The sequence below is a fragment of the Leptosomus discolor genome, chromosome 7, assembly GCF_034619465.1.
Source record: "Leptosomus discolor isolate bLepDis1 chromosome 7, bLepDis1.hap2, whole genome shotgun sequence".
In the NCBI taxonomy this organism is placed as follows: Eukaryota; Metazoa; Chordata; class Aves; order Leptosomiformes; family Leptosomidae; genus Leptosomus; species Leptosomus discolor.
In genome coordinates, this window is record NC_141397.1 from 52,820,712 (window position 1) to 52,848,406 (window position 27,695).

General features: G+C 46.1%; 1 protein-coding gene across 1 annotated transcript in view; it reads right to left on the reverse strand.

Moving 5' to 3' along the window:
• CCDC50 (coiled-coil domain containing 50) overlaps positions 1–27,695 on the reverse strand; it is a 39,644-nt gene that overhangs the window by 11,000 nt on the left and 949 nt on the right. Inside the window, exons 2-6 of the mRNA XM_086468322.1 lie at positions 25,527–25,541; positions 10,069–10,131; positions 8,601–8,730; positions 3,697–3,787; positions 771–888 (exon numbers count right to left, since the gene is read on the reverse strand). Of these exons, the coding sequence (XP_086324448.1) occupies positions 771–888; positions 3,697–3,787; positions 8,601–8,730; positions 10,069–10,131; positions 25,527–25,541 (417 nt within the window). The remainder of the gene's footprint in view (positions 1–770; positions 889–3,696; positions 3,788–8,600; positions 8,731–10,068; positions 10,132–25,526; positions 25,542–27,695) is intronic.

The following is a 27,695-nucleotide window of genomic DNA, read 5'->3' on the forward strand; positions in this document are numbered from 1 at the left end:
ATAAAAGCCAACCAAGAGAAAGCAATACAGCACTGTGGGTCGTATCTTTTCCATAACGTGCAGTCCCAGATGATGATCACAGCAGAGACATTCTGTGGAGATGACCTTGTTATTCAGTAAGTCATTCAAAGCGGCTGTGCTAATTTTAATGCTTGGACACATACCTGCAAGAAGTTATTTTTGAAAGGCTATTCCATGAACCAGCATTTATTCCTTTATGCACGTAGCTGTGCCAGCATCACAGACAAGCACACAAAACTGTTTCTCTTCAAACGCAAGTGTGGAACCGTGTCTTCATTTCTCCCCCACATGCTTGTGGTGTTACACAGAAGTAACTGTGGCTTATCAGTACCATCAGCTGCTACTGTCGTTTTCCACAAGCCCTTTTCAAACATGCATGCATGAGTGTGCTTACACACACACACACACCACACACCTTATCCCTACCCTTTAGGGCATCTTCTAGGACACCAAAAATTCTAAAATTGTCTTCTCCGACGTTTTTTTTGTGTGTTTTTTTTTGTTTTGTTTTGTTTTTGTTTGTTTGTTTTTTGTTTGTTTGGGGGTTTTTTTGTTTTGTTTTGTTTTTGTTTTTTTCCTTTAAGTATTTCCTGATTTTAGAATAAAGTCTGATCCTGACCCTGGAAACTGATGCAATGCTACAGTGCTGAATGCAGGACTGTAGTATAAGGGAACTCTCCTAAACACAGCTGCGAGATCACCAAATTCACCAATACTGCCATGATCTTGATCCTTTAGCAGAAATATACCTCCATTTTCTGCATAATAGCTATCTTCATAGACTGTGTGTCCCTGGGATTCTGGGTAGTGCTTCTTGCGCTTTTTTTCTTCCTGCAGCTCTTTCTGTTGTAGGAGACGGGCAATGTCCTGCAGAGATGGAAGAAAACAGACATTACATTTTCCTCCTAAAAATATCTCCAGATTCCTTTATTCAAATTCTCTATTCAATTACAAAAACAGTTTTTCAGACATGGCAACAACATCTCAAATTCAACCCCTGGGCTGGATGGGGCTTCCAACTTAGTGGTTGCCAAAAAGGACCATCTCAGCAACCAGTATCCAACCTCACCCACCCTCACCACTGAGCTTCCAACCCTGTGGCAGACTTGCAGGTGGAACAGGAACAAGCCTGCAAATCCCTAATAGCCAAAGCACGGCAGAAGGGACTGCATGTGCAACCTCAGCCTTTCAGCAGGGATTTGGAAGTCACACAAGTGCACACCCGCTCACAGTGTGCTGAACCTGCCCCCTGGACTCCACCAGGAAAAGAAAAACACAGAGGCAAAGACTATCTCCAGCTGGATGCACTTCTGACTGGAAGGAGTTCTCAGAGCAAAGTCATGAACTCACTTCAAACTAGATGTAATTTACAGGGACTGTAGGACGCCAGGCAGGGAAATGCATCAATTTGACAGACAGAGGATGAAGGAAAAGAAAATCGAAAGGGACATTAGGAAGAGAGGACTAGACACAAGGCAGGAGCACTGCAGGGACCACAGCCGTTTATCTTCTGTTGCAATTTTGGTAGATACGCCATCAAAGAGAATAGCACTCCATTTTCCTAATTGGTTTTCCTTCGAGATAACTAATGGATCAACAAGGTCGAGCCACAGCAAACAGCTCCCTGGGGCTTACTCACTTGCGGCCCAGAAGCTTGTGAGTCAGTGGAGCTAGTCTGAAGCTACGAAGAGAAGCTGGAAGATACCAGTAGGGCATGCTAGCTCTTTGGATGCTATTCATTTAAGCCTCCCTAATCCTCAGGAACTTTTATAGAGCCATGCATATAAAGTCTACATTGCAGGCAAGAAAGGCATCTCTGAAATGCAAACCAAGAGCCAACACCCTCCAGAGCAAAGCTAGCACTGGACGACATTGGATAGGTGTTTAAGCACAAACTATTATTTCAGGATTCAGATCAGATCTGCTCAGTAACCAGCTTTATGGAGGACATGGAGACGCCACAGGCTCCTCAGCAAAAAAAAAAAAAAATTAAAAAAAAATTATATTCCTTCCCCTGACAAGGTTAACCTCTTCTAGCAAGTACAGTAAGTCTATAAATATATGGGCTTAAGAACGTTATCTCCAGGACTGAGACAGCTTAGGACTTGCAAATCCACACAAAGCATTTATTACAAACTGGACTTGTAAGCAGGTAGGCTTAGCACTTCATTTCAAATCCCTGTGCAGCAGATGGGACCTGCCTCAAGCAGGGCACTGGCTTAACACAGCTGGCCACTGCTGATAACAGAGAGCGATCACATACGCTGGGCTGCTACTATACCCTCTCACATATGTCAAACACAAGACTAGCCCAGCATGTGGCCAGCACCAGTGTAATACAGAACGCATGTCCTGCAGGGTACATGTACAGATGCTGTGCCAAGGGCTACAGAAAGGGCTTAGATGTTTGTCACTCTGCCAGTCGACAAACTGCTGGGGTACTGCGCAGCTGGACTTGCATTGCTCAGGCTCTGCATCAGCACAGGAGTCCGCCCAAAAGAAATAGCACTGGGGGGAACCCTGGAAGGGAAGCAGGACCAATTCAAGCTCTCCAGAACTCCTCTTGAAAGGATGGGTGGTAGTGCCACACCCTGGTACCCAGTGGCAGCCTAATTCAGTCCACAGTTAACACTTCAGCCACACTTGGGAATCTCCCATGTACCAGCAGGAAAAGAAAGAGTATTTATGACTTCTCCTTATTGCTCTGAGCCACTTTCATTTGAAGATTGCTCCCAACAGCACAAGATGGTCAGCACGCTTGTTTGACAGGTTGCAGAGAGCTGTTGACAGACTGCTGACATCCCAGCAGCTCTCTACATAAAGCAGGAAGGAAAGGAGCAATTCCCACAGCAAACACAAGTAGTATTGCATCCCCTTCACCTTCCTGATAAAATTGAGACAGATGGCCACATTTATAGCACAAATCCTTTAGCCAGAGTGTTCCTCCCACCCTCACTGCCACAAGCTACTGTTGGAAGCCCTTCCACATCTGCCTGGGCAGCCTTTCAGTACTTGCTTGGACTTAATGGTATAAGAAGAAAATGAAGTCTTGCACAAGCAAATTGATGCATCTGTCAGATAAGGACATATCCTCATTTCAGGCTCTTCCAGGAAAAACAGCCTTGTGTTCAAGCTCTTCTCAGAGATAATGCCACCAGGTGCCTCTTGACTATCTTAAGATTACTCAGACTTCTCAGGAAACAAAAATGGGGCCACCTCCAGGATGAAGGGAGGTAAAGGAGAAGCCAAAGATGGATGGCTAGGCTGTGGCTCCTGCTGAAGTCCTTCCATCAATGACCAAGAAATCATGACCCAGGATTCTCCCCAAACTAGTACCAGTCTTCTTGCACTTGAGAAAGAAAGATCTCAAACCACATAAACCATTATACTTTCCTACACCAGGGCAATGAACACCTCAACAAGACCCACCTACTACTTGCCCTCTTCATTAGCAAGGGCACCGGCATCAACAACCCTTGTGACCCTTGAGCATGAGGACTGTGAATGTATCTTATTCCCGTAAAAGGACTCCCCAAAATCTCTGTGCATACCAAGATCTGTGAGGACCTGGACTGGCACCATGCAAGCCAACTCCTGTGGCTAATGACCAAGAAATGTCTGTACTGAAAGGGCTGCTACAAATAGCCTTGCTATCCCTGCAGCTTTAAAGGTTACCTCGTCTTTTTCCTCTTGCCTGCGGCGCTGCTCCGCTTCAAATACCAGCTTCACTTGGATTTCCTGAGCGATTTCACAGTCCTGTCGTTCTCTAGAAGGTAAGGAGACAAGGATTATAGGAAGCTAAAGTCACAGGCATCAGTCAGCCTGGAGAAAGGGATAAAGTACCATCTGATTTACACAGAAGAATTATTATTCAGTATTAGTGCAGAGCCTATGAATCCTCACTAGGGACCAGGACTCCCTGTACTTACTGCCAGCCAGCTTTAGAAAATAGGTCCCAAAACATTCACAATTAAGAGTATAAAGCAAGAGAAAACAGATTTATAGGCAGTTTGCTAAGAAAGAAGATAGGTAGCACAGGATAGGGCAGGCCAAGGTAGCACATAGGAGTCTCTGTACAGTCTAATTCTGCTGAGGTGTTTTTGTACATGTGGCGTCCAATCCAGGGTTTAGGTTAATGCAGGCATTTCTGGGAAGTGGTTTTCACGTGAAAGACAAGGAGAAAGTACAGAAATGCTGATAGCAAAATGCGGCAGGTAGGCCAAGTGGAAGCTGGAGGTGGCAGTTCAGTAATGAATGAGAAATGCCACTGAGGTGGGATGAGACACAGAAAAAGCAGAACCGGTGCCAGGAGATAAGAAAGTGACATGCATCGAAACGAGGGGTGAGGGAGCAATAGTCCATTGCGGATGCAGAAGCAACACAATATTGCATTAACTGGGGACAGAAAAAGAGATAGCAGAGTAACTGAGACATGAAATGAGAGTTTTGTCTGTGCGGACAGACCAGGAAGGCCATATTTCAGGGACGTCATACAGAAAGCATCTGCAAGAATTGTGCCACACTCAGCCACAGGCTCTGATGCCTGGCAAACAGGCTGGAACAATGGCCATGGGTTCCTTAGGGCAACCAAGAAATGGACTGGAGGATTTGAGAACAAAGATTAAGAGCTCTCTCTTTCAGCACTGTTGAAATTGAGCCAAAGACTAGCTCTAAACAGGTCAGGGAAAATAAATAAATAAATCAATCAATCAAAATCAATCTAAGCTATCTCTGAGACTGCTGAAAGGTAAGGCATAGAAGGAGATGAGAATAGGAACAGCAATAGGCAGAGCTTGCTATTAGACTACAGTCTTTTGAAGAATACACTGATAACGATCAGATAGGTAATGGGAGTATTACCAAGAGCATATTATGGAAGCCAAGCAAACAGTTCAAGAGAAGCAGGTTCGGCTATGTCAAAGTTGTGCTGTGCGGGCTGGAACAACCAGTTCTAGGCTTGAGCACAAAGGACCCCGCAAACTTGGAGGCAAGCGACAGGAAGGAAGTCTAGGACATGAGCAGAGAAAATCAAAATAGGAAATGCAGACAAGCACTTCTGGTAGCAAACCAGAAAAGTGGCATGTCTGGAGCAGTCAGTGGCACCACAGTGCCTTTTTTTTATAGAAAGTAGAGAAGAATAAGAGAAGCAGAAAGAGTGGATATGTGGCTTAGGGTGGGGAGGAAGGACACTGCAACAAGAGGGTTTAGAGGACAAATGCCACTAAGAAACAACTAATCTGCCACAAGGAAGGAAAAGGAATATGCAGCAGGTTGGAAAAGAAGCTTCTTTATTTCTGTCAACTGCTCCTTGGAAGCATACCTGCAATTGCATACTGCATGTTATTTGTATCCCCTTCCCCAAACACACATGAACCCCAAGTCTGTATCACAACATGACATTTCCTTCCCTTTCCCAGACCACCACACTCGCAAACACTTGTACATATCCATAAACTGACCCACGTCTAGAGACATCCAAGAAGGCACTCATGAATTTCAGTGTTTGTAGGGCTGGAGTTATCAATAGGTCAAACATCTTCAGACACCAGGTAATAAAACCTGGCATTTTGTGTGTTTGCCCCTGTGCATTTCACTTAACTCCAGGGAGAGACCTGTTGAAAGGCACAAGAGCTCACACAGCAGCAAATCTAGTTCTTGAACTGCCATATAAAAAGGGACCTTGGCAAACCTGGCATCAGCAGGGAACCACAGTCCCCAGCAAAACAATAGCTGAATACGCAAATCCTGGGGAGCAGGCTGTCAGTGGGCCTAAGACAGCCGATCCCTTATGACTCCAGTCTCAGAGGACATGAATCCAGGTAGAAAATAAGTTGAAAGGTCAGACATATCAAGGCATTGCATGTCTCCAGTTCCCCCAGCACCTGTGAATAGAGCTAAGGTGCCAAGTTCATCCACACCAACTGACTTGCTAAATGCTTAAAATACATGTTATTGCAGACCAAGAGAAGACAAACAGCTAATCGTCTTTCAGAGCCAAGGCAACAAGGTCACTGCCTCTCCATTCGCAGCAAAGAACTAGAAGTAATGCAAAAGCAGAAGCATTTTCTTGTTCCTGATGACATGCATCTTGAATACACCATTATCAATCTCTAAGAACCGCTGAACAGCAACAGAAGATTAGATTTTGCATTTTATTGCTCAGTAGTAATTAAATACTGAGACACGATTAGTTAATCAATACAAACTAGTGTTTCAATTTGACTGAGCATAAGAAAACAGGTTAAAGAACTTTGACAGCTCTTCTTGTCTGTCAGTTTCTTTAGTGTGAGTTCAAGTGCTCATCAGTCCCCAGAAATCAGCCAAAGCAACATAAACGTCCCCATCCCTGAACATCACACCTAAGTGTCCTTCGTGCCTGGGCAGCCAGGAGTGTTAAGACAGTTTAGGAAAAAAGAGGGGAAAGAAAAAAAAAAAAAAAAAGAGTTAGTGTGATCTGAAAGCTCCCATTCACATTGGCTCTAGCAACTAATTGTTGCCAGATGAGGAGAAAAAAAAAATAATAATGAAAGGGTATAAGAGAACCATTCAAAGGAACTGTTCACATTAGTGTAACAGAACCATCACAGCACTGGGAGCAAAATGAGGAAAGAGCATATTTTCACAGTGTTTCCAACAGTTATTTTAGCAACCTTGCTACTATGCTTGGCAGCGTGCAGGCTGCTCAGCTAGATGTGAGAGATGCTTTTAAAGCAGCATGAAAACAAGGTTTGATGCTCCCTTGAATTCTTAAAAGGAGAAGAAAAGTTATTTCTATTCTCTCATTTATCTTCACAAAGTCTTTCAGAGACAATCTGGGATTTGAAAGACAGAAAAAAGCCCACAAATGTGAAGAGCTTTATGTTGCCTGTTCCTAAAGACTACCCAGCTCTGCCCATTTACTCCTCCCATCACCCTGCAGTGTCAAACTGTCCTAGACAATAAAGAAAGCAACAACAGCGAGGATCACTGTTGCCAGAACATGTTGATCTTGCACACAGAGACAGCAGGAACACACAAAGAATTAAGGAAGAAAAAGATCCAATTACAACAGGATGCCCCCAACTTTTTTTACTATTCTTGCAGAAGAGCTCATGCTTTCAGAAGCAGAACTGCTGCTGACACAACATTTTGCATCATCAGTTCTGCCTGTAACTTGGCTCACAAAGTTTGTAAACCCCATTTTACAGAGTCCTACAACAAGAAAATTGTTTGCAGTTCCCAGCAAGTAACAAAAAGGAATTATCTCTGCCATACAAAATTAATTTTTTATGTTGTCATTTACACACTCACATCTCTAATTGGTAACAAAGACAAAACTATTGAAAGAAAGCACAGACTTCAGAGATACACATGTAACCACGCAGTGCTGCCTGAGTATTCTGGGAACATTGAAAACAGTGGCTGATTTGTCATGCCCCAGCTTCAAAGCTTTTATGAGCAGCTCCTTTGAAGCTGGTCCCGTATCTGACACATCTGCAACACAGAGCTCTTCTGCTCCATCTCTGTCTCTGCCAGATGAGCCACCCAGGGTCTGTGATCCACCACCAACTGTACCTGGTGAGTGGCACCACAGAGCATGACACAAGCCAGGAGGCAGCACAGCTGCTGGGAGACGCATCCTGCCTTGCAGACCCTGCATTGGCAGGGAGACCCATCCTGCCATCTCTCATCATTGTGATCTGACTGAGCCCTGTCACATCTCATGCATTGCAAGAGACTAAGCAGAGGAACAAAACACAAAAAACACCAGCAAAAAAGAAAAGTACCTATGTCAACTCTGGATTGGAAAGCACAGTTTGTTTTGCTCTGCACTGCCACGTTGCATTTCTACACCAGTTCCACAGCCTAAGAGCCACGGCACACAGAAAGCCAAATCACAGGCCACAGGATTTGATCTGGTGTGTGTAGCCTCAGCAAACCTGCAGAGCAAACTGGATCACTCATTAAACATCCTCCCACAGCTGCTGCAGAAGTGAGTGACTGCAAGAGAAGGCCTGTCCTCCAACACTCATCTCTACCAATTGATTCTGGGGCAGCAGCTCCTCTTCCCAGGTCACTTCACACTGGAATATCTGCAAGCGCAAGCAGGGGCTTTCAGGTATTCAGTGCAGCAGGACACCAAAAAGCATTGTGCCCAGCTCCTCAAAAGCACTCACTCATCAACACACAACAAACATGCTAATATCTGCAATTTCCACAAGAGAGAATTCACTGTAACACTCTGTATTTCTGCGTATTCCTCAGACTTTAGCCAGGGACAAGGCCAACGCAAGTGGCCAAGTTATCCTACTTTGGCAACAGGCAGCAGAACACGAAGGCTCCTTCCTATGGCCAGACAACAGAATCTGAGCCAGGATGGGCCCCAGGACCACCTGCTCCTGCCCTGTTCTCATTACTCTGTGCCAGAGCCTAATATCAATACTTTTACAGCAATGGATAGCCAAAGAAAAAAGGAAACAAAAGCAAAAGGCTGATCAATCTGAACCCAACATACTGTCAATCAACTCAAACCAAAGCAGCTGACTTCAGTGCTCTGACCAAACAGACCAAGCATTTCAACAGCTCCATCCCAAACTCACAAGTCTTTCCGGTGCTTTTGGATTTGAGCACGTGCTTTCAGATCCTCCTCTTCTTGCAGTTGCTTGGCCACCTGCAAGTCATGTTGCACCAGACGATTACGCTGAACATTTGTTGCCAAGTGATGCTCAACTGGAAATAAACACAGACAAGAACCCCCAAATTAGCCTGAGGAACTTCACGGTGTGAACAAGACAAAGCAAGTGGGAGGGAGATTCCAGGCCAGAAAGGAAGACAGCTCTTGACAGAGAAATATCATGTAATATCTCTAAAGGTGGGGAAGTCCTGAATTGAAATTACACTAGCAGCTTGAGATTGCCTTGTTTCAGCACTGAGGGGGCTGTATATTGTCTGCTACCAAAACAAGATCTGCATATCTTAATTGCATGCAGGTTTATAGGAAATGTTTCTTTGGCTTTGAATTCCATTTTTCTGGCCATAGGAAATTACCCTAGATTAATAAAGTGGGCCTGGAAGGGACCACCAGAAGCCAGTGAGGATGAGCTGAACCTAAACCACTTCTGATGGATGCTTCCCTAATTTGTTCTCAAGAACCTCTAGAGGAGAAAACTTCTCTTGCTCTCAACATAATCAGTTCCAGAATCTCACTTTCTTTATATTTAGCAACAGAGCAACTGAATATCAGAATACCACAGCAAGCCCTTCACCATACATGGATACTGTCTGCAAGAAAAGATGGCTACATGAGCTGCAGCTGAGATCCATCTTTAATTCAGTGGTCTCAGGTTCCAGCAGCAAGGGCACAACTTCAGTGCAAGCTGCACACTTGGCAGAGTAGCTGGAATGGTATTAGCACCTAGTACTGGTAGATACCGATGGTCTTGGCACCCAGCAAAGCAGATTAGAAGGGCCACCACACCTGAAACTGCAATGCAAACATACTCAAAGTAACAGATAAGCATGTAAAAGAAGAAAAAAAAAAAAATCACCAGTCACTTTGAAGTTCCTGGCTGTGCCTTTTTCCCCCCCTCCTTTTCAAACCCTTGTACAGCTGCTTTACCTCAAAATGCCTTAAAAGGAAACCTCCTTTTATAAGGTAGGCACTAGCAATTCTGAAATAAGCAAACAAACAGAACTCTTCTGGTTGCACCTCAGGTCAGCCTACAAAACGTGAAGTTCCCAAAATTGCTAGTCATTTCTAAAAACCTTGCAGAGCAACAAAATCTCAAGTGCACTCCTACATGCTATTTTGTCATAAACAGCATAAGCAAACTCAACTCTAAAGGAGAGCACAAAATTGAAACATGAAATGAAACTATCTCTAGGGTACAATGTGAGCTGGGGCAGAATGCAGAGCAGTGTTACAGGACAGTGAAGACAGTAATAATAATCCATATTCCATTAAAAAGAATAAAAATTAAATAACAACTTGGCAAAAGATTAGACAGATTTGGGACACTTGTTGATACAAGTTTGCTTCAGTTTGTTCCAAAGATCATGGCTACTTACTCTCTTGCTCCTGTAAGTTATGGGCCAAGGTATGATCTTCCAGAACAGCAAAGTCTCGACACACTGGACAAGGAAACAAAGCCAAGAGAATTAGCATCAGGAGCAAAAAACCAAAAGAATCAAGAGAGCTATGGGCATTGGGGGAGCACACATACACAGAGACTTCCGACACACTTTCTACTAGCCAAGGTCTGGACTTGTGGGTTTTTTCCCCCTCCTGCACTTGCGGCTACTTTTGCACGCACTTACTTCTTCATCCCTGTTTGCATAAGAAGCCTTCTCCACTCTCCACCTCCAGTTCTTTAGTTTAAGACTAGAATTGCCCACACCACCATGGGATCAGACCTTGTGTACAGACCTCTGTATTCCACCCAGATTCATACCAATTCCCACACTAACTGTGTTTAGCTAAACCCAAGGGCAGGCATTTGTGCTTACTATGACTTTCTTTGCCAGATTAAAGAGTCTGAAAATAGTATTTTCTCTGCACAAAGGCACATGCACCCTGTCACCTCTGTGGAGCTGAGCAGACTGAGCTCCATGGCTTTCGCTGCAAGGCATTCCTATCAGCTCAGACATCATTTTAAAGCTGTCTCTTGTAAGCTTCATTGACTTTTTCAAGTGCAGATGCTGGATTTGTACCTAGAACCCAAATATGGGATCAACCACAGTGTTACTGGCAGGGTAAGTACAGCTGCTTAAAAAGATGCTGAAAACAACATGGACACAAGCTAAACAGGAAGGGCACAAGCTCCCTTTGGCACCAGTCTGAAAGCAGTAGATTTTTGCCAATGCCTATCACTTTCACACTTGAACTTTCAAAGGAATGCTCTAGCCACACTGTAGAAAAACACCAGTGTTTATTTTTAACTTGCTATGATAGGCAGCAGGGCAACAAAACACAAATCATACGTATTGGGACAGGGACACGCACACAGCATCTGGTTCAGCCTTTTGGTGGTAGGTACACATCAGCTTCTCAGAGAACCAAGGACAAACTGTGACCTGTGCCCCCAAGCTGCCTGATGGGGACCTGCTCTGCATACCTGCCATACACAGGGTTCCCATCTCCTTCAAGGGGAGTTTAAGGCAGGGGCACTGAAAAATTTACACCGGAGCAGTCTGTCACTTGTTTTTCCCCTCAATGTCACAAGCTAAGCAGCTTAACAGGACCCAAGGGGGGAGTACCTCCCATTTGAAACGCATGGCACAAAGCAGAGAACTACAGGGTGCTTCTGAAGCTGCAGAGGGAGGTATGAACCATTGTCACTGTGTTCCACAGGCAAAACCTCTGGGGAATACCAAGGTTTCTCTTTAGCAAAGCACAGCAACAGCCTAGAAGAGAAAGTGAAAATAGCCCCAAAACCCCCAGAACGTACAAAAACTACAAGGGGAATTTATGAGGAACCCATTAATGAAAGCATTCAGAGTCAGAGAAAGCAAAACATTTCTATCACCGCAAAGGGTGGAAAATACAAGGCAATAAGAAGGTAGCCGCATCTTCCCAAGCCACAGTCCCACAAGCCTCCCCTATTCTCGCACTGACATACACAGTCTGCTAGAGAAGCATCAAGATACTCCTCTGCACCCAGGTATCTTCACAAAATACCTAGAAGAGTTTATAGTTGTGTGTACTAAGAGGTCAGATAAATGCTTTATCCTTTATCATATTCAACAGAATTTTTGTTCTGAGTCTTTCTGCACTGGAGGGTGTTTTACAGATGACAAAAAGCTCCTAACAGCTACACATAAGGAAGCGACAAGCAGCAGGGTGGAGATGAGGACAAAGATTAAGGTTATATGATCCCATAGTGACTCACTTTAAGCATGTACAATTCCGGATGGTGCAATTAAGGGTTTTTTTGGGGTTTCTTTTATTGCAACTTCTTTTAAAAAAGGAAAACACATACAAAACACTAAGTAGCACTGAAACACTTCCAGTGGGCATTTGTGTATAAATGAAGAAACACTGCCTTCAGCCACAGGTCTGAAAAAGCCACAGCTGAGTTTCAGGCAGCAATGCTATTCACAGGTGACATGCTCAGGGTGATCGGTGGTCATGAACACATGTTTTTATGGGACAGGGCAAGGGGATCTTGCCCATAGAGACTCGATTTCTGTGGTCCCTAATACTACTGCAGCTTCATAGCACGATTGTGGAATGACCACTTTCTGCTTACAGCATCATGGGGCCTGCTGGAAGGGCACATCCAACTCAGGGGGTTGAGACCTACTATTAGTTCAGTGCTAAGTAAAGACACCCCAATACAGAGTCACTGACAGTCTCCCCAAATCTAGGGCTGTGTTTTTACCACCGCATAGCAGCACTTGCTCCTGAGTTCAAAAAAAAAAAAGTCACCACACAAAAAAGGAGGGAGTGGTGGGGGAAGTGTTATTTTTAACTGCAATAGGTCTCTGACCAAGTCCACTGCACAGCTGCCTGAACAGCTGTACTAGCAAGACAAAACAGGCAGCACAGAAACAAGGATGAACATTTCAGAGCTGCATATTTTTTGCATAAAGATCGCTGCTCTAAGAAATGCTTGTGAAACTGCATCCCAACCCTTCTCAACTCATTCTGCACAGGCTTATACACTGCTCTCATCCCTGCGGTATTCAAGAGCTCTGCCTTGTCAAGTCATGATGCTGTCGGTGCTGGCAGACCTTTGCTCCACCCTCCCCAGGGAGGCACACATGCAGAGGAGGGCTTTAGGTGTTGGGTTTTTTTACTCCATTTCTACCCACACCCAGACATAATTCTCTATTTGTTTGGGAAAAAACATGTTGACAGAAACATGCTTGGCATACAGGCAAGAAAGTGGGAGGACCATGGTAGAACACTGCTGCCCTTGACAGTCTTGCACCAACACCATAAAAAGTCTCATCTCCTCCAGTGAGTTTCATTCCTACAATATAGCAATGATTGCTTAACCCTTCTGGATTGATGGGCCACTAAAAACTTTCTAAAGGAAGCATAGACTCAAAATAAAAAGGCCAAGTGCATATACTCTTGTGTTGTATAGACGGGCCTGCTTCTTCAAGCTGCTCCTCCAGACATCTGTTGGAAGTAGTCCACAGGTCTCCAAAGTTAAATAAACAGCAAAACCAAAGAAAACAAAACCTGCTCCTCTGGTCCTCACTTCCTATGGGCCACAGCTGAAAGCAGAGACGTAAAGCAGGGACCAAGGCTCCTGTCTGGGTTGTTCTGGCTCTTCAGGACAGGTCTGTGCCACTTGGAGCTCAGTGCCTGGGCCAGGAAGTACACACGGCCCACGGTACCACCACATGCACTTCTCAGCTCGTGACCTGAAGCAGTCTAGCTCAGATCCAGTGCCATCCCTAACATGGCCATGCAGCACCTATACCTGAGGCTGTGCCCTGCCACTGCCTGCCCTGTCTCTGCACACAGGGACAAAGCCCTGGGATGAGCCACAGGGTTGCAGGGCCTAGATGTGAATACAGGGTCTGGGTCTTAAAACAGTGATGATTATCCCATCAAGATCCAGTACACAAAGAGGGAAGCTGGATGGTTATCAAAGATATGCACACTGGAAGGTCGCAAGCATCTGAGATCCATGGTGCCTCCATCTCACAGAGGACACAGCACAGAGCAGGCTGGTGGGGCAGCATCAAGCCTTGGGCTTGCTCACACATTTGGATGCATTTGTGCACTGCTCGAGCACACAGCCTTTGCTTTGTGCTGCTGAAGCTGCTGGCAGGGCAGACAGTTCAAGACGACCTTGCGTCACTGTCAGAAATTTGGCCGGGCTGGCTGCCTCCATCTCATCTGAGCACATTATTCCCAAGACCCAGCAGCCTGAGAACAACGTGCAAAGGATGAGGAAAACATCCCATTACAAACACAGCGAAGCACTGGCAGCCAGCCAGGTGGCAAGAGATAGGGACACCTGCAACTTCCTAGCAAGTTTGAGGGCGATGGCAAGTGCAGAGCTTTCTCTGAAGACCAGAGCCAGCACCCATGGCACTGAGTTGAATATGACCGCAGCTGCAAATGAGACCAAGGAAGACAATCCTTTGTCCTTGAAGACATGCATCCAACAATGAGGCAACTATAAAATAACTGGAGATGTGGACTAGCCAGGCATGGTCTGAAATGAAGCTTCATTGGTGCTAGTCCTCATCCCTTACCCAGTCTCAGCGCAGTCCCAGCACACTCATTACTAGGTCCAGAGGGACATGGACAAGCTTGAGAGGTAGGCCTGTGTGAACTCATGAGGTTCAACAAGGCCAAGCGCAAGGTCCTGCACCTGCGTTGGGACAATCCCTGATATCAATACAGGCTGAGGGAGGATGAAGGGATTGAGAACAGCCCTGAGGAGAAGGATTTGGGGATACTGGTGTATGAAAAATCTGACATGACCCAGCAATGTGCGCTTGCAGCCCTGAACACCAACCGTATCCTGGGCTGCATCAAAAGAAATGTGGCCGGCACGTTGAGGGAGGCGATTCTGCCCCTCTACTCTCCTCTCCTGAGACCCCATCTGCAGCATTGAATTCAGCTCTAGAGCCCTCAGCACAAGGAAGACATGAGCCTGTTGAAGCAAGTCCAGAGGAGGGCCACAAAAATGATGAGGGGGCTGGAGCCCCTCCCCATGAGGACAGGCTGGGAGAGCTGGGATTGTTCAGCCTGGAGAAGAGAAAGCTCTGGGGGAGACCTTATTGTGGCCTTTCAGCACTTAAAGGGAGCCTATAAGAAAGATGGGGACAGACTTTTTAGCAGAGCCTGTTGCAATAGGACAAGGAACAATTGTTTTAAACTAAAAGAGGGCAGATTTAGACTAGACACAAGGAAGAAAATTTATTACAATGAAGGTGGTGAAACACTGGAACAGGTTGCCCAGAGAGGTGGTAGAAGCCCCATCCCTGGAAACATTGAAGGCCAGGTTGGACTGGGCTCTGAGCAACCTGATCTAGCTAAAGATGTCCCAGCCTATGGCAGGGGTCTGGACTAGGTGACCTTTAAAGGTCCATTCCAACCCAAACTATTCTATAATTCTATTACGTGCACTCAGTTTGTGCTAAGAAATAGGATGGCCCCAATGACAATGCATAGACTCACAGTTCCTGCTGTCCAAGAGGCTTCATATTTAAGGGGAAAGAAATCTATTTCCTTATTCTCTAACTGTATGCCTGAAAAATGAAAGGTAAGATTAATGTTACATTCATTGTTGTGAATTAACTTGACTTCCCATCCCCAGGCCCTGGCTGTGAGCCATCAGACAGTCAAACAAGCAGCAGGGGTACAATCAGAGCAGCTACAATTGGCAAGTCCAGTGAAGCATGAAATATTAACAACAACTTTACCATACCCTGATTAAGCCAATCTGCCTTGGCCAGCGGGGCGGAGGCCTGGGATATATGCTTCTGGCACAGCTGTCAATGCAAGAAATGCCAACCCAGAATCCCAGCCGATGCCACAGCCAGCAAAGGTACCAGCAGGGGAGGATGAGGGCAGAAGCATGGCTAGAAGCATCGTCCCTTGCAGCAGTGGTGGGCTGCAAAATTCATGAAGTGGCATGAAAGAGGGAGCTCACTTGCTCGAGGGATTCTGAAGAGTCTCTCTGCAAGCTCTAAGAACAGGTCTCCTCCGTGGGTAAGAGTTCACCCTGAAAATATGCCTTACTAAGCATCACTCAATCCAAGGCTCTTGCAAGCGTGGCTGTAAGCCCTGCCTTTATCATAGAGATAAGAACATTCCTCGGTACAACAACTTGGCAAAATTTCACAAAACCACCTTTTCCTTTTTATATTCTGCCACTTGCCTCACTAGCTTTCTCCAGCATTATCTCTGCTCCATAGCTCAGCATTTCCAACACCAAACTGTTTCAGAGTGGGGCAACCACAACAGAGGAGCGAGGCAGCCTTAGATGTTGCTAGCGACACTCAGATGCGCAACATAAAGGTAGGTAACATCCAGGATTATGCTGCATGAACATGCACTGTCTCTACAAGAGGTCAAACAGCACTGGCTTCTCAAGCAAGGCTTAGAGCAAAACACCCCTGACACGCTTCTGCTTGAAGTCTGGGACTGTGTTTTGACATCCACTGAAGGGCCCAAGGGCCCCCTTGGTTTACATGGCCCATATGCTGTGCTCTGGGACACCAGCCAGTTCAATGACCCAGGGACTACACAAGCATGCTCCAAGCATTTCCTTTTGGGTCTTAAAAAAAAAAAATTTAAAAAAAATCTTGCTCCCCACCCCCTCCACTCCCAACATTTTCCCATCAGCATCATGTGCTGGATAATTCACAAAATAAACTAGAAGGTGTGAGTCATGCTTAGTTTCAAGCATCTGCAGGTTTTGAATCCCAAACTGAAGGACAGGAGGTAGAGGAAAGACAAGTGACACAGGAAAAAACCAGTTTCATCAGCTAAAAATCACTTTTTAGGGCCTACAGAGCTGACAAATTAAGTGGCAAGCAGCAAGTACAGCCTGTTACAAGCCAGCAGTCTCAGGAAGATGCTGAGTTACGAAGATCCCTGCACAATAAAAAGTAGGCTGGGACCTCACAGAGATTCTTACCAGCAGGGACTGGCCAGGCCACTCCAAGCCAGGCAAGCCCTCCAAAATCTGCAGATTGTTTCCTTGAAACAAAGCCAACGTGACCAAGCAGCCACCGAACTGGAGGTGAGAGGCTACCCAGAGGGCAGTTTGCAGAGGAAACATGCAACTGGGACATTTCCTTCTCACCCCCAGCAAAGCTGCTCTGCTCGATACATGGCCCAACCTCCGCGTTTCTCGTTTCTGCTCTGCCTCTCCCATCACACCAGGAGATTCCTGAGCTCCTGCTCCCACGCACGAGTGCCAACGGAGGCTGGCCAGGACACGCCTCGGCTGCTGCAGCTACACGGAAAGCATTCCTAGGGCCTTGTTCACCAGGCGCTGGCAGTGCCAAAGACATCAGAAAACTCACGCAAGGAGAAGGTGGCTCTCAGGCAGAGAGTGGGGCTAGGCAGCCTTGGGAAGTGAAGGATTTCTGCCTTTCAGCCACAGCATCAGAGCATCTCAGGCAGCCAGGAGCTACAGGGCAGCACAAGGAGACTGCGCAGCCCCATGGGGAACCAAACTGAGGGATCCCAGTCTAACTCTTAAAACTGTAAAGATGCAAAGTAAAAAAATATTGCCACAGAACTATGGGGTTTTTTTTAATCGGCAGTCTTGGCCTGGAAGCTAAGAACAGCTTGGGATTTGGGAAGGAGGTTACCCTCTCTGCTCTAAGCTAACACCTTGAAGTCGAGGCCATGAGAGGTTTGTGCTCTGTCTGCACTATCCTCCAACAATAAGCTCTCACCTACCCAACAAAGCTTTAAAAAGGAAGATTATATATATATTTTGGAACTAAATCCTCAGCGTGTAAGGCTATTTTTTAACCTGCCTTGAAACAAAAATCAGCAGCATTCACAAAATGCCTTCTCTGAGGCTACTAATTTGGCATTCTCACCTCTGTAGACCCCTTCAAACTGTACTGAAGCTGAGAGAGCATCTGCTGAACACCCCAAAGCAGAAGGTTATGTGCTTGTACAGTATAAACAGGAAGCTGGAGATACCCAAGATTGAAAATAAAAAAAAACAAACCAAAAAAACCAGCATCACAAGTAACCTCAGAAAAATATCATCCTACAGCATGCCCCGACCACAAAATTTGATAAAATTTATCATTCTACCGTTATTACAGAAAGCTTCCATCTTTTTCATCATTGGATAATTGCATCCTACAACACTCCATCTGTAATCTTCCTAAATAAGAGCAGCTCTTATTTCCCCAAGCTTAAAACACAACCCACAGCTCAAGAATGTTAAAGACCCATGTCTTTGACTTCCAGAAGAAAAATGTTCAGTTGAAGCACTTCAAGCTTGGACATACAGACGTACGTGAAAATGGCACTGAACCTTAAGGAGTACTAGCATCCATGCTTTCCAAATTCAGCCTTTTCTGCCAGGTCCAACTGGGTCCCCAAATATGAAGTATTCTGAGGCACAAAAACTTTCCAAAACCCCTCAGTCCTATACCAAACATTGCTGCTACAGCTGCTGCCTCCTATTCCAGAAATGTCTGTGCATTGAGGGGCTGAATACATACATCATTTTGCCACTTTAAAGCAGAGAGCAGATATATAAGCCACGATACATTTATGTCTGCAAGCCATTATCTGCCAGGCTCAGAACACCTCAACTACTGTGTGCAGTTTTGGGCCCCTCAGTATAAGGAGGACACTGAGGTGTTGGAGTGTGTCCAGAGAAGGGCAGCAAAGCTGCTGAGGGGTCTAGAGAACGGGTCTTATGAGGAACGGCTGAGGGAACTGGGGTTGTTTAGTCTGGATAAGAGGAGGCTGAGGGGAGACCTTACTGCTCTCTACAGCTACCTGAGAGGAGGTTGTAGGGTCAGTCTCTTCTCCAAAGTAAGAAGTGATAGGACAAGAGGAAATGGCTTCAAGTTGCACCAGAGGAGGTTTAGACTGGACACTATGAAAAATTTCTTTACTGAAAGAGTAGTCAAACATTGGAACAGGCTGCCCAGGGAAGTGGTGGAGTCACCATCCCTGGAGGTGTTCAAAAAGCATGTACATGTGACACTTCAGGACATGGTTTAGTGGCCATGGTGGTATTAGGTCAACAGTTGGACTTTATGATCTCAAAGGTCTATTCCAACCTAATGATTCTATGATCTCCGTAGTTCTTTCTTGGGCACCCCAGTGTCCATCAGCCTGTAGAGGAGCGCCTAGACACAAAAGATCACCAGTGAGCTCAGCCATCGCTCTGTAGACCCATCAGTAACATCCAAGTAGATGGGTATAAAAACCTCAAGGTAAGATATATTGGTCAGGGGTGGTTTGGCTAGTTTGACACCACAGCCAAGCAGTAGACCCCAGGCAGCCAAACACACACTCACTGACAATATCTGAGGCATAACTGGGTCTGTGCGTGGAGGAAGTTAGTCTTAATCACCAATGAGAACAAAAGTTGCTTCTGCAGTCATCCTCCCCAGCATCTGACACAGCTTCAGTTGACCCACCTAACACCACGTGCAAAATGAACAATCAACAATAAAGACAGGGAGAAGTTTTCCTCGGAGTCAACTTTCACCACTGGCTCCCAACCACGGATCACAGCAAAACAAACAATACTGCCTCCAACAGCTGTGTTTCACCCTTGCTTTGCCCAAGGGCAAACCACCACACATGTCAGTGGAGAGCAGGGCAAGAATTACCTTCTGCTAGGAGAGGTTAAAATCCCTGACTCACACAGATGTCCCCATGAGCACTACTGCTGAAGACAGGTTTTACAGTTACAGTGTCCCATGGATCATATGACACTACCCTTTCCTGGAGGCTTTTTTGCTTCTTTTACAGACAGGATGTCATGGCAGATTTAGTTTTAAGCCAAACACCACTCATTTGAACTGGTGTAAGGGAGGGAGAAAAGAAAAACAATCTCCTTTCATGCACAACTCACAGCCACCCACTCAGAAAACTTCTCAGGCATGGAGCCTGCATCTCAAGAGATTTGCACTATATATGCTCCCTTTCCCCAGACCCATCTCAATGGTGATCACCGTATTTTGCTTTGATCTGTTTATTTCAACATTTTAGGCAATTTTATACTACACAAAACTCTTGGAAGGACATGCTGAATTTCCCAGATAGGCAGAACTTCTGTTCGCTGCTAAATGCAAGTCTAAATCCCTTGCTCAGCTCAGTAGTTCCTCTGCAGAGAGCTGGCAGGTCCACTTTGTGGTTCAGGGTGCCTTTCAGGAACCATGGCATCCTGCATCTCAGATGCTTCACTAGCATTTCTAAGCCCTCAGTTTCAGGCTGTGGTGAATAAGCTCACGCAGCAACTCCAGAGAGGCAGGCAGGCAGGCAGCTGGGAGCAGAGATAATTCAACATGTCATCTCTCCCAGGCTTCTCCTCCAGCTTAATCCTAAAACATAATGCAGCAAAATACAAGGGACAGAGGATTCAGAAAGAGAGCTCTGAATGCCCCTCTGGTCCAAGTTCATGCACTAACTCAGTTTGGTGACTGTTTACGCAAGGCTGACTTCTGAAAGCCTGACGCCCACACAGAAGGTGCCAAGTACCAAAAAAAGGTTCCAGTTCTTCTTAAAACACCACGTGTGGTTTTACACCACAGGGACGTGCAGTCATTTGGAGGAACAAGCATCTCTGGAGATAACAAGCAGAAGACTCCCTCAGAGATGCCACTTTCTTTTCAGCATTTGGGTGACTAGAGCCAAGTCTTAGACTGTCCTGAGGCTTGTCGCTAAACCAGAGCTCCAGCTGGAAGGACAGACCACAGCATCAGCACACATGCAAACAAGCCGGGTTTTATTCATCCAGCTCATACACCAAAAGGAGGAAAACTCCAGCAGAATGGGCCTCAGGGCAGCCTCCCAGGCTTGCTGGAAACCTGGCCAGCTGCTGTATTCAAAGCTGGAGGTGTCTGAACTGATCCTGCAATTGGCTCAGATTCTTGCACAGATTCTTATCAGCTTCCTTTTTCCTAGAAAGGTGGTTGGTAGGCTGCAAGGACTCCTGTCTGCCACCGGTTCAGCTGCTGCCAGCCCTGCAAATATGCTTCAAGAACTAACTCTACCTAACCAACCAAGGATGCTCTGCTTTGCTTCAAAACCCCTTTGCTCCAGCAGCTCCTTACGGGTGCTCTCTCCTCTCCCGTCTCACTTCCCACGTTTAAGTTCTCCAGGTTTATTAGTCAGCTCTGAAGAACACACAGTACCAAAGCTGGCCCCAGATCAGTCAAACCTTCACATCCATCTACAAAAGAGTCACAAATCACGTTGCAGCACTAACAACACACATTCCCCTTCCTGTCACAGCCCTGTTGGCATGCTGCCCTTAGAGCGAGTACACATTTAAAACAGTGGTATAAGGGGGCAAGAAGCATCAAGCACCATAAGTGAAGCTGGAGGCAAACCTGCCTTTTCCACCTCATATCAGGGATGTGAGGAATGCAGAAAGGGCTGGGCAGCCGCAGCCAAGGACCCATTCTCTCCAGTGCTGCAAGTAAGCAGCAGAGCCCATCCTCTTCCCAACACCAACTTCCTTCGGAAACCTGGCGCCGACCAAATCGCCTGCAGGAGAGCACAGCCCTATGAACAGCAGAGCTCTCTGTGTGCCACAGAAACAGCCAACACCCTGGCAGCTTATAAAGTTCCCAGGTCTTTTTCCCTGCTGTGCTCCACTGCTTCACCTCGGCCCCCCAGCAGCACCAACAAAGGCTCCAGGAGGTGCTGGTGAATTTAGGACATAAATCCTCTTCCCATCCCATTAGCTGGCACCCCAATAATAAAACTAACTTCAGAACAGAAGAAGAAAAAATTTCTTCCCAGCAGGATCCCACAAGTAATGTTTGCCATATCCATAACAGACATATATGATAAGTTCAGGTGCTTTTATAGTGCAAAGATGTTCTGCCATGCAGAGGGGGAAAAGCTTTCCATCCATTCAAGGGAAGGCTGTGCTAAGCCAGGACGGTGCTTCCCCAACCCACAGGCCAGGTCGGTGGGGACAGTCCCTCTGCGAGGAACTTTCCCTGTTGGTGCATGCTGCAGCTTCTTGTCCCATCTGGCTATAAAGGGCCAAAGCTGTATGCACCATGTCTTTTGGAGAGGCTTCTGCAGAAAGAAAAAAAAAACAAACAGCAAACCACAAAAAACCCACCACCTCTCGCTGCCAGGAAATATTCCTGTTTGCATAAACTTCCTTCCTCCTTTTTGTGCCATTACTTCTGGGGTCAACCCTGTCAGCATCCTTAAGGTATGCCTGTCTCTCAGTGCTCTTCAAGTATTTGCTCATTTATGTCCCCTTCCCCTTTGTCATCACTTACTGAATACCACATATTGAGCCAACATAATGTTTCCTCTTAAGCAGATTCCTCCAGCCGCCAAGTCCTGGTTAAGCAGAAGGGCTGGGAAAAGAACAAACCATACCCATAGGCACACAGGAATTCAAAGTCTTACTGCACGCACCTTTTTACACCTCCTTTGAAAAGAGAAGTGAAGAAGAGTGACTCACTTTGCAAACCCTCTTCAACTTTCTGTCCTGAACAGCACTCACCGCAGACAGGGCTGTCGAGAGTGCAGACCAAATCCCTACCAACCCAGGCCTGAGTCAGAGATCTCACTATTTTTATTCGTCTGACAGAGCATCATGGTGGCACTGTGGGTTGGTGTGCAATTAAAATAATCATCAGTTGAGCTTCCAGAGCCTGACACAAAATCCTCAGGCAGGGGCAGAAGGGCTGTGCCAGGCTTCTGAGCAGGCTTTCATCCACACCTTTCTCCCCAAGGAAAGTAACACTTCTGGCAAGCTTAATTCACAAGGTGCCCAGGGTTAGAGGGTAGATTTTATGAGGTGCTTTCAACTAGTCTCCTTTGCTTAATGCGAGGTTCACAACAGCTCTGTCTTGCATCTCTTACACATACACTGTGATGCTGCACTCTCCTGCTTCTTTCCAGCCCTCCTAAAAGTCTCTCCTTGCTGCCATATAGTGCCAAGGCCATATAGCACTCACTCAAGCTGTGTAGTATCTTTTCATGTACTGAGGAAAAAAAACAGTGGGAAGGCTCCAATTTCTATTTTTAAAACAGAAGTATAAATGAAGTATCAAGGGACTTCCCCAAGGTCCTACTATGTGTCCCATAGAAAAGCCAGCACTGTAAGGTGACCACAGAGCATCCCTGACACACAGCAGTCTCCAGGGAGATGGCAGCCCTGCTTTCCCAATGGAAAAGCCCAGCAAATGCCCTTTGTTCCAGCAAAGAGTGACAAATATCTTTATCGCCTTTTTGGAGAAAGACAAAAGGACAAGACAGCAGCAAGTGCCACACCAGAAACCACATCTAAGCTTCTTGAGTCTTAAGGCAGTTTTACCAACAGATCGGCCTCCTTCCTCAGTCCTTCAGCCTTCAAACCAGGCTATGCAGAGAGCACCAGCGAGCGAGGGGGAAGCCGGCCAGCTGGGGACACTCTGGGAAAGGGACGAGGAAGCAAGGAGAGAACGTGTTGCTTCATCCTATAAATCACCACATTCATGTGAACTGGATGTCTCTGAGCAAGGAGAAGAAAGCTTATTCCAGCAAAACAGAGAAGTTCCACACAGCCCCATGGCACGTCACACTGCTTCTCCAAGCAGGTTTTCCTTGTGCCCAGAGGGAGCACAACTGGCCTCTCCTGCTCCTTGCAGCAGCCATCTCCAACTCCGGCCTGGCACGCACACACCCTCTGACGTTGCTCACGGCCACAGGAAATTAAAGATTAAACAAAGGCCCGTGGTCACAGCAAACACAATGCTGTCTGCAACACACCACTCAGATGGGATCATTACTTGGACAGCAACGATGGGTGATGGCCAATGTCCTAGTACTGCAAATAGAAGAAGGCTCCCCCCGCTCCACCTCCCTGCATCCCCAGGAATCAGGGCAAAACAGACTCTGCCCCCTCTTATCCCAGTCCAAAAACTCGTCAGTAACTACAGCAACATCTCTGCAGAAGGCATCAACGTGAGTCTGGAAGCTCCTCTCTGCCAAACATAGGTTTTTGAGCAATTTTTTTTGCCTTGGTACAACCTCCATGGCAGCTCGCAGAGGACAAGTGCTAGGGATTTAAGGGATGGGAGGAGGCAGACCTGCTTGCTCAGTTGCATTTTGGAGCCAAGAGCATGAAATATGCTAATCCTGCCCATCTCCTCTGCCAAACACTGCAGACCCAGAACAACTGAATGCATAATAAAACTTTCACCCAGCTATAACCAGAAGTTAAATGAGTACCACAGCCTCAGCTACTGAATTCATGCACGCTGGAAAAACAGACCTCCTATTACTCAGGAGTGCTGGACACGAACCAGTGACCTAGAAATAAAAGCCTGCGTCGATGTCCCATCACTCTCCACCTCCTCATTGTCCTCGAGCCATCCAGCTTGCCTGAATTTTTCAGAGCCCTCTGAGGAAGTCACAAAGCAGAAAACCATGACACTGCACATCATGCTGCAAGGAAAAATCTCAGCTGGAGCCAAAGGGCATGGGACAGGTGGCTTCACAGTGACCTGGCTGACCGTCAGCTGCTCTCAAAATTGTCGCCCTCATTATACTAATCCATTTAAAGACCAGCTCTTCCTTCACTTGAGTACAGCTAACACCTCATCCCTCAACGCCAGACCCCTGAAAAATCCCAAAGCAGAATCCCTCACCAGACACCATGCCAGTCATCAACAGTTTGTGAACCCACTTCCACCTTTGACAGACATCAAGTTTCTCTTGTCTACTGTCCTGTTGCTGAGCACATACAGGCACCAAAAGCCCTGACAGAAGTCAATAACATCAGTCTGCTCCATGGGAACCTGAGATACTTCACCTCAGAGCTGACCCCCCCACTCCAGTCACTTGGAAAGTCAGCAGTCAGGAGGTTTTTAGTGCAGGAGTCTCAGTGAAGGTCACGTTAAGCTGCAAAGGTCAGAGGGAAGGTGCTGTGGTTGGGAGGAAGACTGATGTCTACAGCAAACTTTTACTGAATTTAAGTTAAGGCAAAAGAGAGCCAGCCAGGCTGCCTGCCCCAGAGAACACCTTGCCAAGAGGGAAAATAAAGGTTCAAGCCCTTCCTGTTTCCGCAAGGCCGCAGCGTTGCGTCTTTTACTACCATGTTTGGGAAATTGGCCTCTCTGGCAGCAAACTACAACTAGCAGCATTTGAATGAATAGCTCAGGAGCTTCAGAAAGTCAAATCAGATGCTTAATGAAGACTAGAAGCCATAGTGCGAGCATTGTTGCTGCGTCTCTCCAAGCATGGGTGGCACAATCAGCCTTTGTCAACACTGAAGCTCAAGAGACAGCAGTGTGGCAGGGTTGGTTCTAAAGGTTGGCACAGATGTACTGCACTTATAGTACTACTAAAAATAAAATTAAACAAAAACATTTAAGCTACTGTAGTTTTCCACAGTTCCAAAGAGCCACGCACTCCTGGGGCCGAGTTCAGGGTCCCTCTCTTCCCCACCACCTCTCCTTTCCTCTCCTCACAGAGGATTCAAACTGGCAGGAAGATCTGGAGCCCCTGGCAAGGAAGCCTGTACCTGGGTTTTACCTGCCACAGCTAACACCTGATGGCTCTCAGAGACTGCACTGGGTGAGGGACGGAGCCTCAGTCTTAGCAGACAAGGCATCCCCTTAGCAAAGCCATTGCCACAGACTTCAGCCATCTGGCAAAGGTAGCAACAGCGGACAGGACCACAGGTACATACTCCAGAGAGGGGCAAGGTCTGCACAGCTCCAAAATATCTCCCCAGGAACACCCTCTGTGTAGCTCTGCCTGCCTGCAGGCAGGTATGTCTCCCAGATCCAAGAGACAACGCACGGCACTTTGAGATGGCATGGGGAGATGCACCAAAGAGCTCCTCTAAAACAGGCAGCCAAAGAGAAGGTGTGACCCTTCCCAATTTTAGCTGCTAGTAACACATCAGATCACAAGAGATGAGAGACAAACAGCTGGAGATCAAGCAGAGCCCAAGTCAGTTTCTTATATTTGCTTTATAAGTAACTGATTACAATAATATTTCCAGGATGCTTTTGTCTCCAGGCGGCTCACAAATGAGACCTCTGGTAAAGATCTACACAGAGAGCTGAGCAATCCCCTGGGGTGGGTCAAAAGAGCACAAAGCAAAAGCTGCTTTGTGAAAAGATAAAATGTCACAGACACTTGAGAGGCAAACAGAAAATACAGGCAGAGAAACTTAGCCCACAGATTGCAACTAACACCAAAACCTTCAGCAAATGACTTACAAGAGCTTTACTGACCACAGTGGTCAGAACATCCACTTTACTGCCCATGGAAAAATGGCTCTGTAACATTAGGCTGCAGCACCAAGGTCTAGTTTATACCAGAAAAAGAATGTTTTAAGGGTGTATTTTACACCAGTAAACCCCTGCCCACAAAATAAACTGGACCGGCTGAAGCAGTTTTCACTAGCAAAATGCCATTTCTATCAGGCCTTCAGCTAATATAAATGCTTTTAAAGATAAAAAAGAAATTAAACGCAAGAAGCAAGGCTTCCTGCAGTACCTAGCCACAGTTATCAGATTGTCACCTGCACAGATATCATTGCACAGAAGTGACCTTCGCTTGTAGAACAGTTTTTGACACCACACAAGGAGGATGACACTGTCTTACAGCATTCCCAGCTACCTGCAGCCTGGGAGAACCTGGACACAGCCTGAAGGAGGGCTGGTAAAGAACAAAGTACTCAAACCAAAACAATGTTCTTCATTGTTAATGAATTACTAAACTGACCTTTACCCGAAACAAAGAAAGGGAATATTTTTCCAGGAGGATCAACAGTGATTTCAGTATCAGGAATAATAAATATTTCCCTCAGTGTGGAAGGCAATGCATTTCTTTCCTTGGTTGGCATTAACACTGAGCACAAAAAGATCTAATCCAAAGCATAGCTCAGTTTCAACACTTTCCACAATAAAAACAAATGATGTCACTAAACGAAAAGCGTGAAACTTGCCTGAGGCTTTGCAGAACATGGCTCAGGCCTCATCTACTTTGCACACCGGAGCTGCTCTGGGATGCTACTTTAATCCAATTGCTATCAGGTAACAACAGATCCTTGTACCAGTCTTGAAACTTAATCCACGCTAACCATAGGCGCAAATTTACCAAGGACTGGTTGAGCTGCACTGTAACCTGTAAACATACTTTCATTCAGCACGCGAGCAACCTTAACTCAGTCCAGTTAGTTCACTTCAAAAATGGATCAAGCTAAATCAAACCAAGGCTACTTAAACTCTGAATAAGAGCATCTACACAGGGATTTAATTCACTTTAATCAACCCACTGGAAAGGTTAATTGGATTCATTTTCTTGAGTAACCATGTGTGGACAGACTCTAAGGATGAGATCTTGACCACACTAAAGTGATCAACAATTTTGCTAATGACTTAATAGGGCCAACGTTAACGCCTAAAACTTCAGCACATAGATACTACTTTTCTTCCAGTAGCAATACAATAAGAAGTGAAGCATTAAAGGATGAAAAGAGGTCAAAAGGAACCTGCAGCTCCTTGCACAGACATACACCTTCTACCCTTGACTAGCTGAATTATCAAACTCGCACTTGCAAAATATTTTGTAAGAACTGAAATTTAAAAAAAAAAAAAAAAAAAAAAGAAAGAAACGGCCAGTGGCAAGGAAAACAAGCCTAAGGAATTTTGGTTATACTTAGGCATACAGTGCTCTTCATTACTACAGTGTAAATCTAAAACAATTTGATTTTGGCAGGACTTCTAGAGATTTATAACACTGTCAGAACATACTCAACCTCTTACAAAGCTCTTTAAACCCAAAGCAGCTCCAGGGCACCTTTATTTAAGCTTAAAGGCACACATGTGAAGCAGATACTCTGCTAGCAAACAGGGAAGCTGAGGCCAACCCGACCCAACTGAAGGCGAATTCGCGTACTGAGCCCAGGCTGAACCGGCAGCCACACGCTGCAGCGGGACCCCCAGAAAGCGAGCGGGGCCGCTGACAGCCCACCCTACCCCTGCACTCTTGGGGTGCACAGGGATTTTGCAGGGCGGCGGAGGCTGCTCGG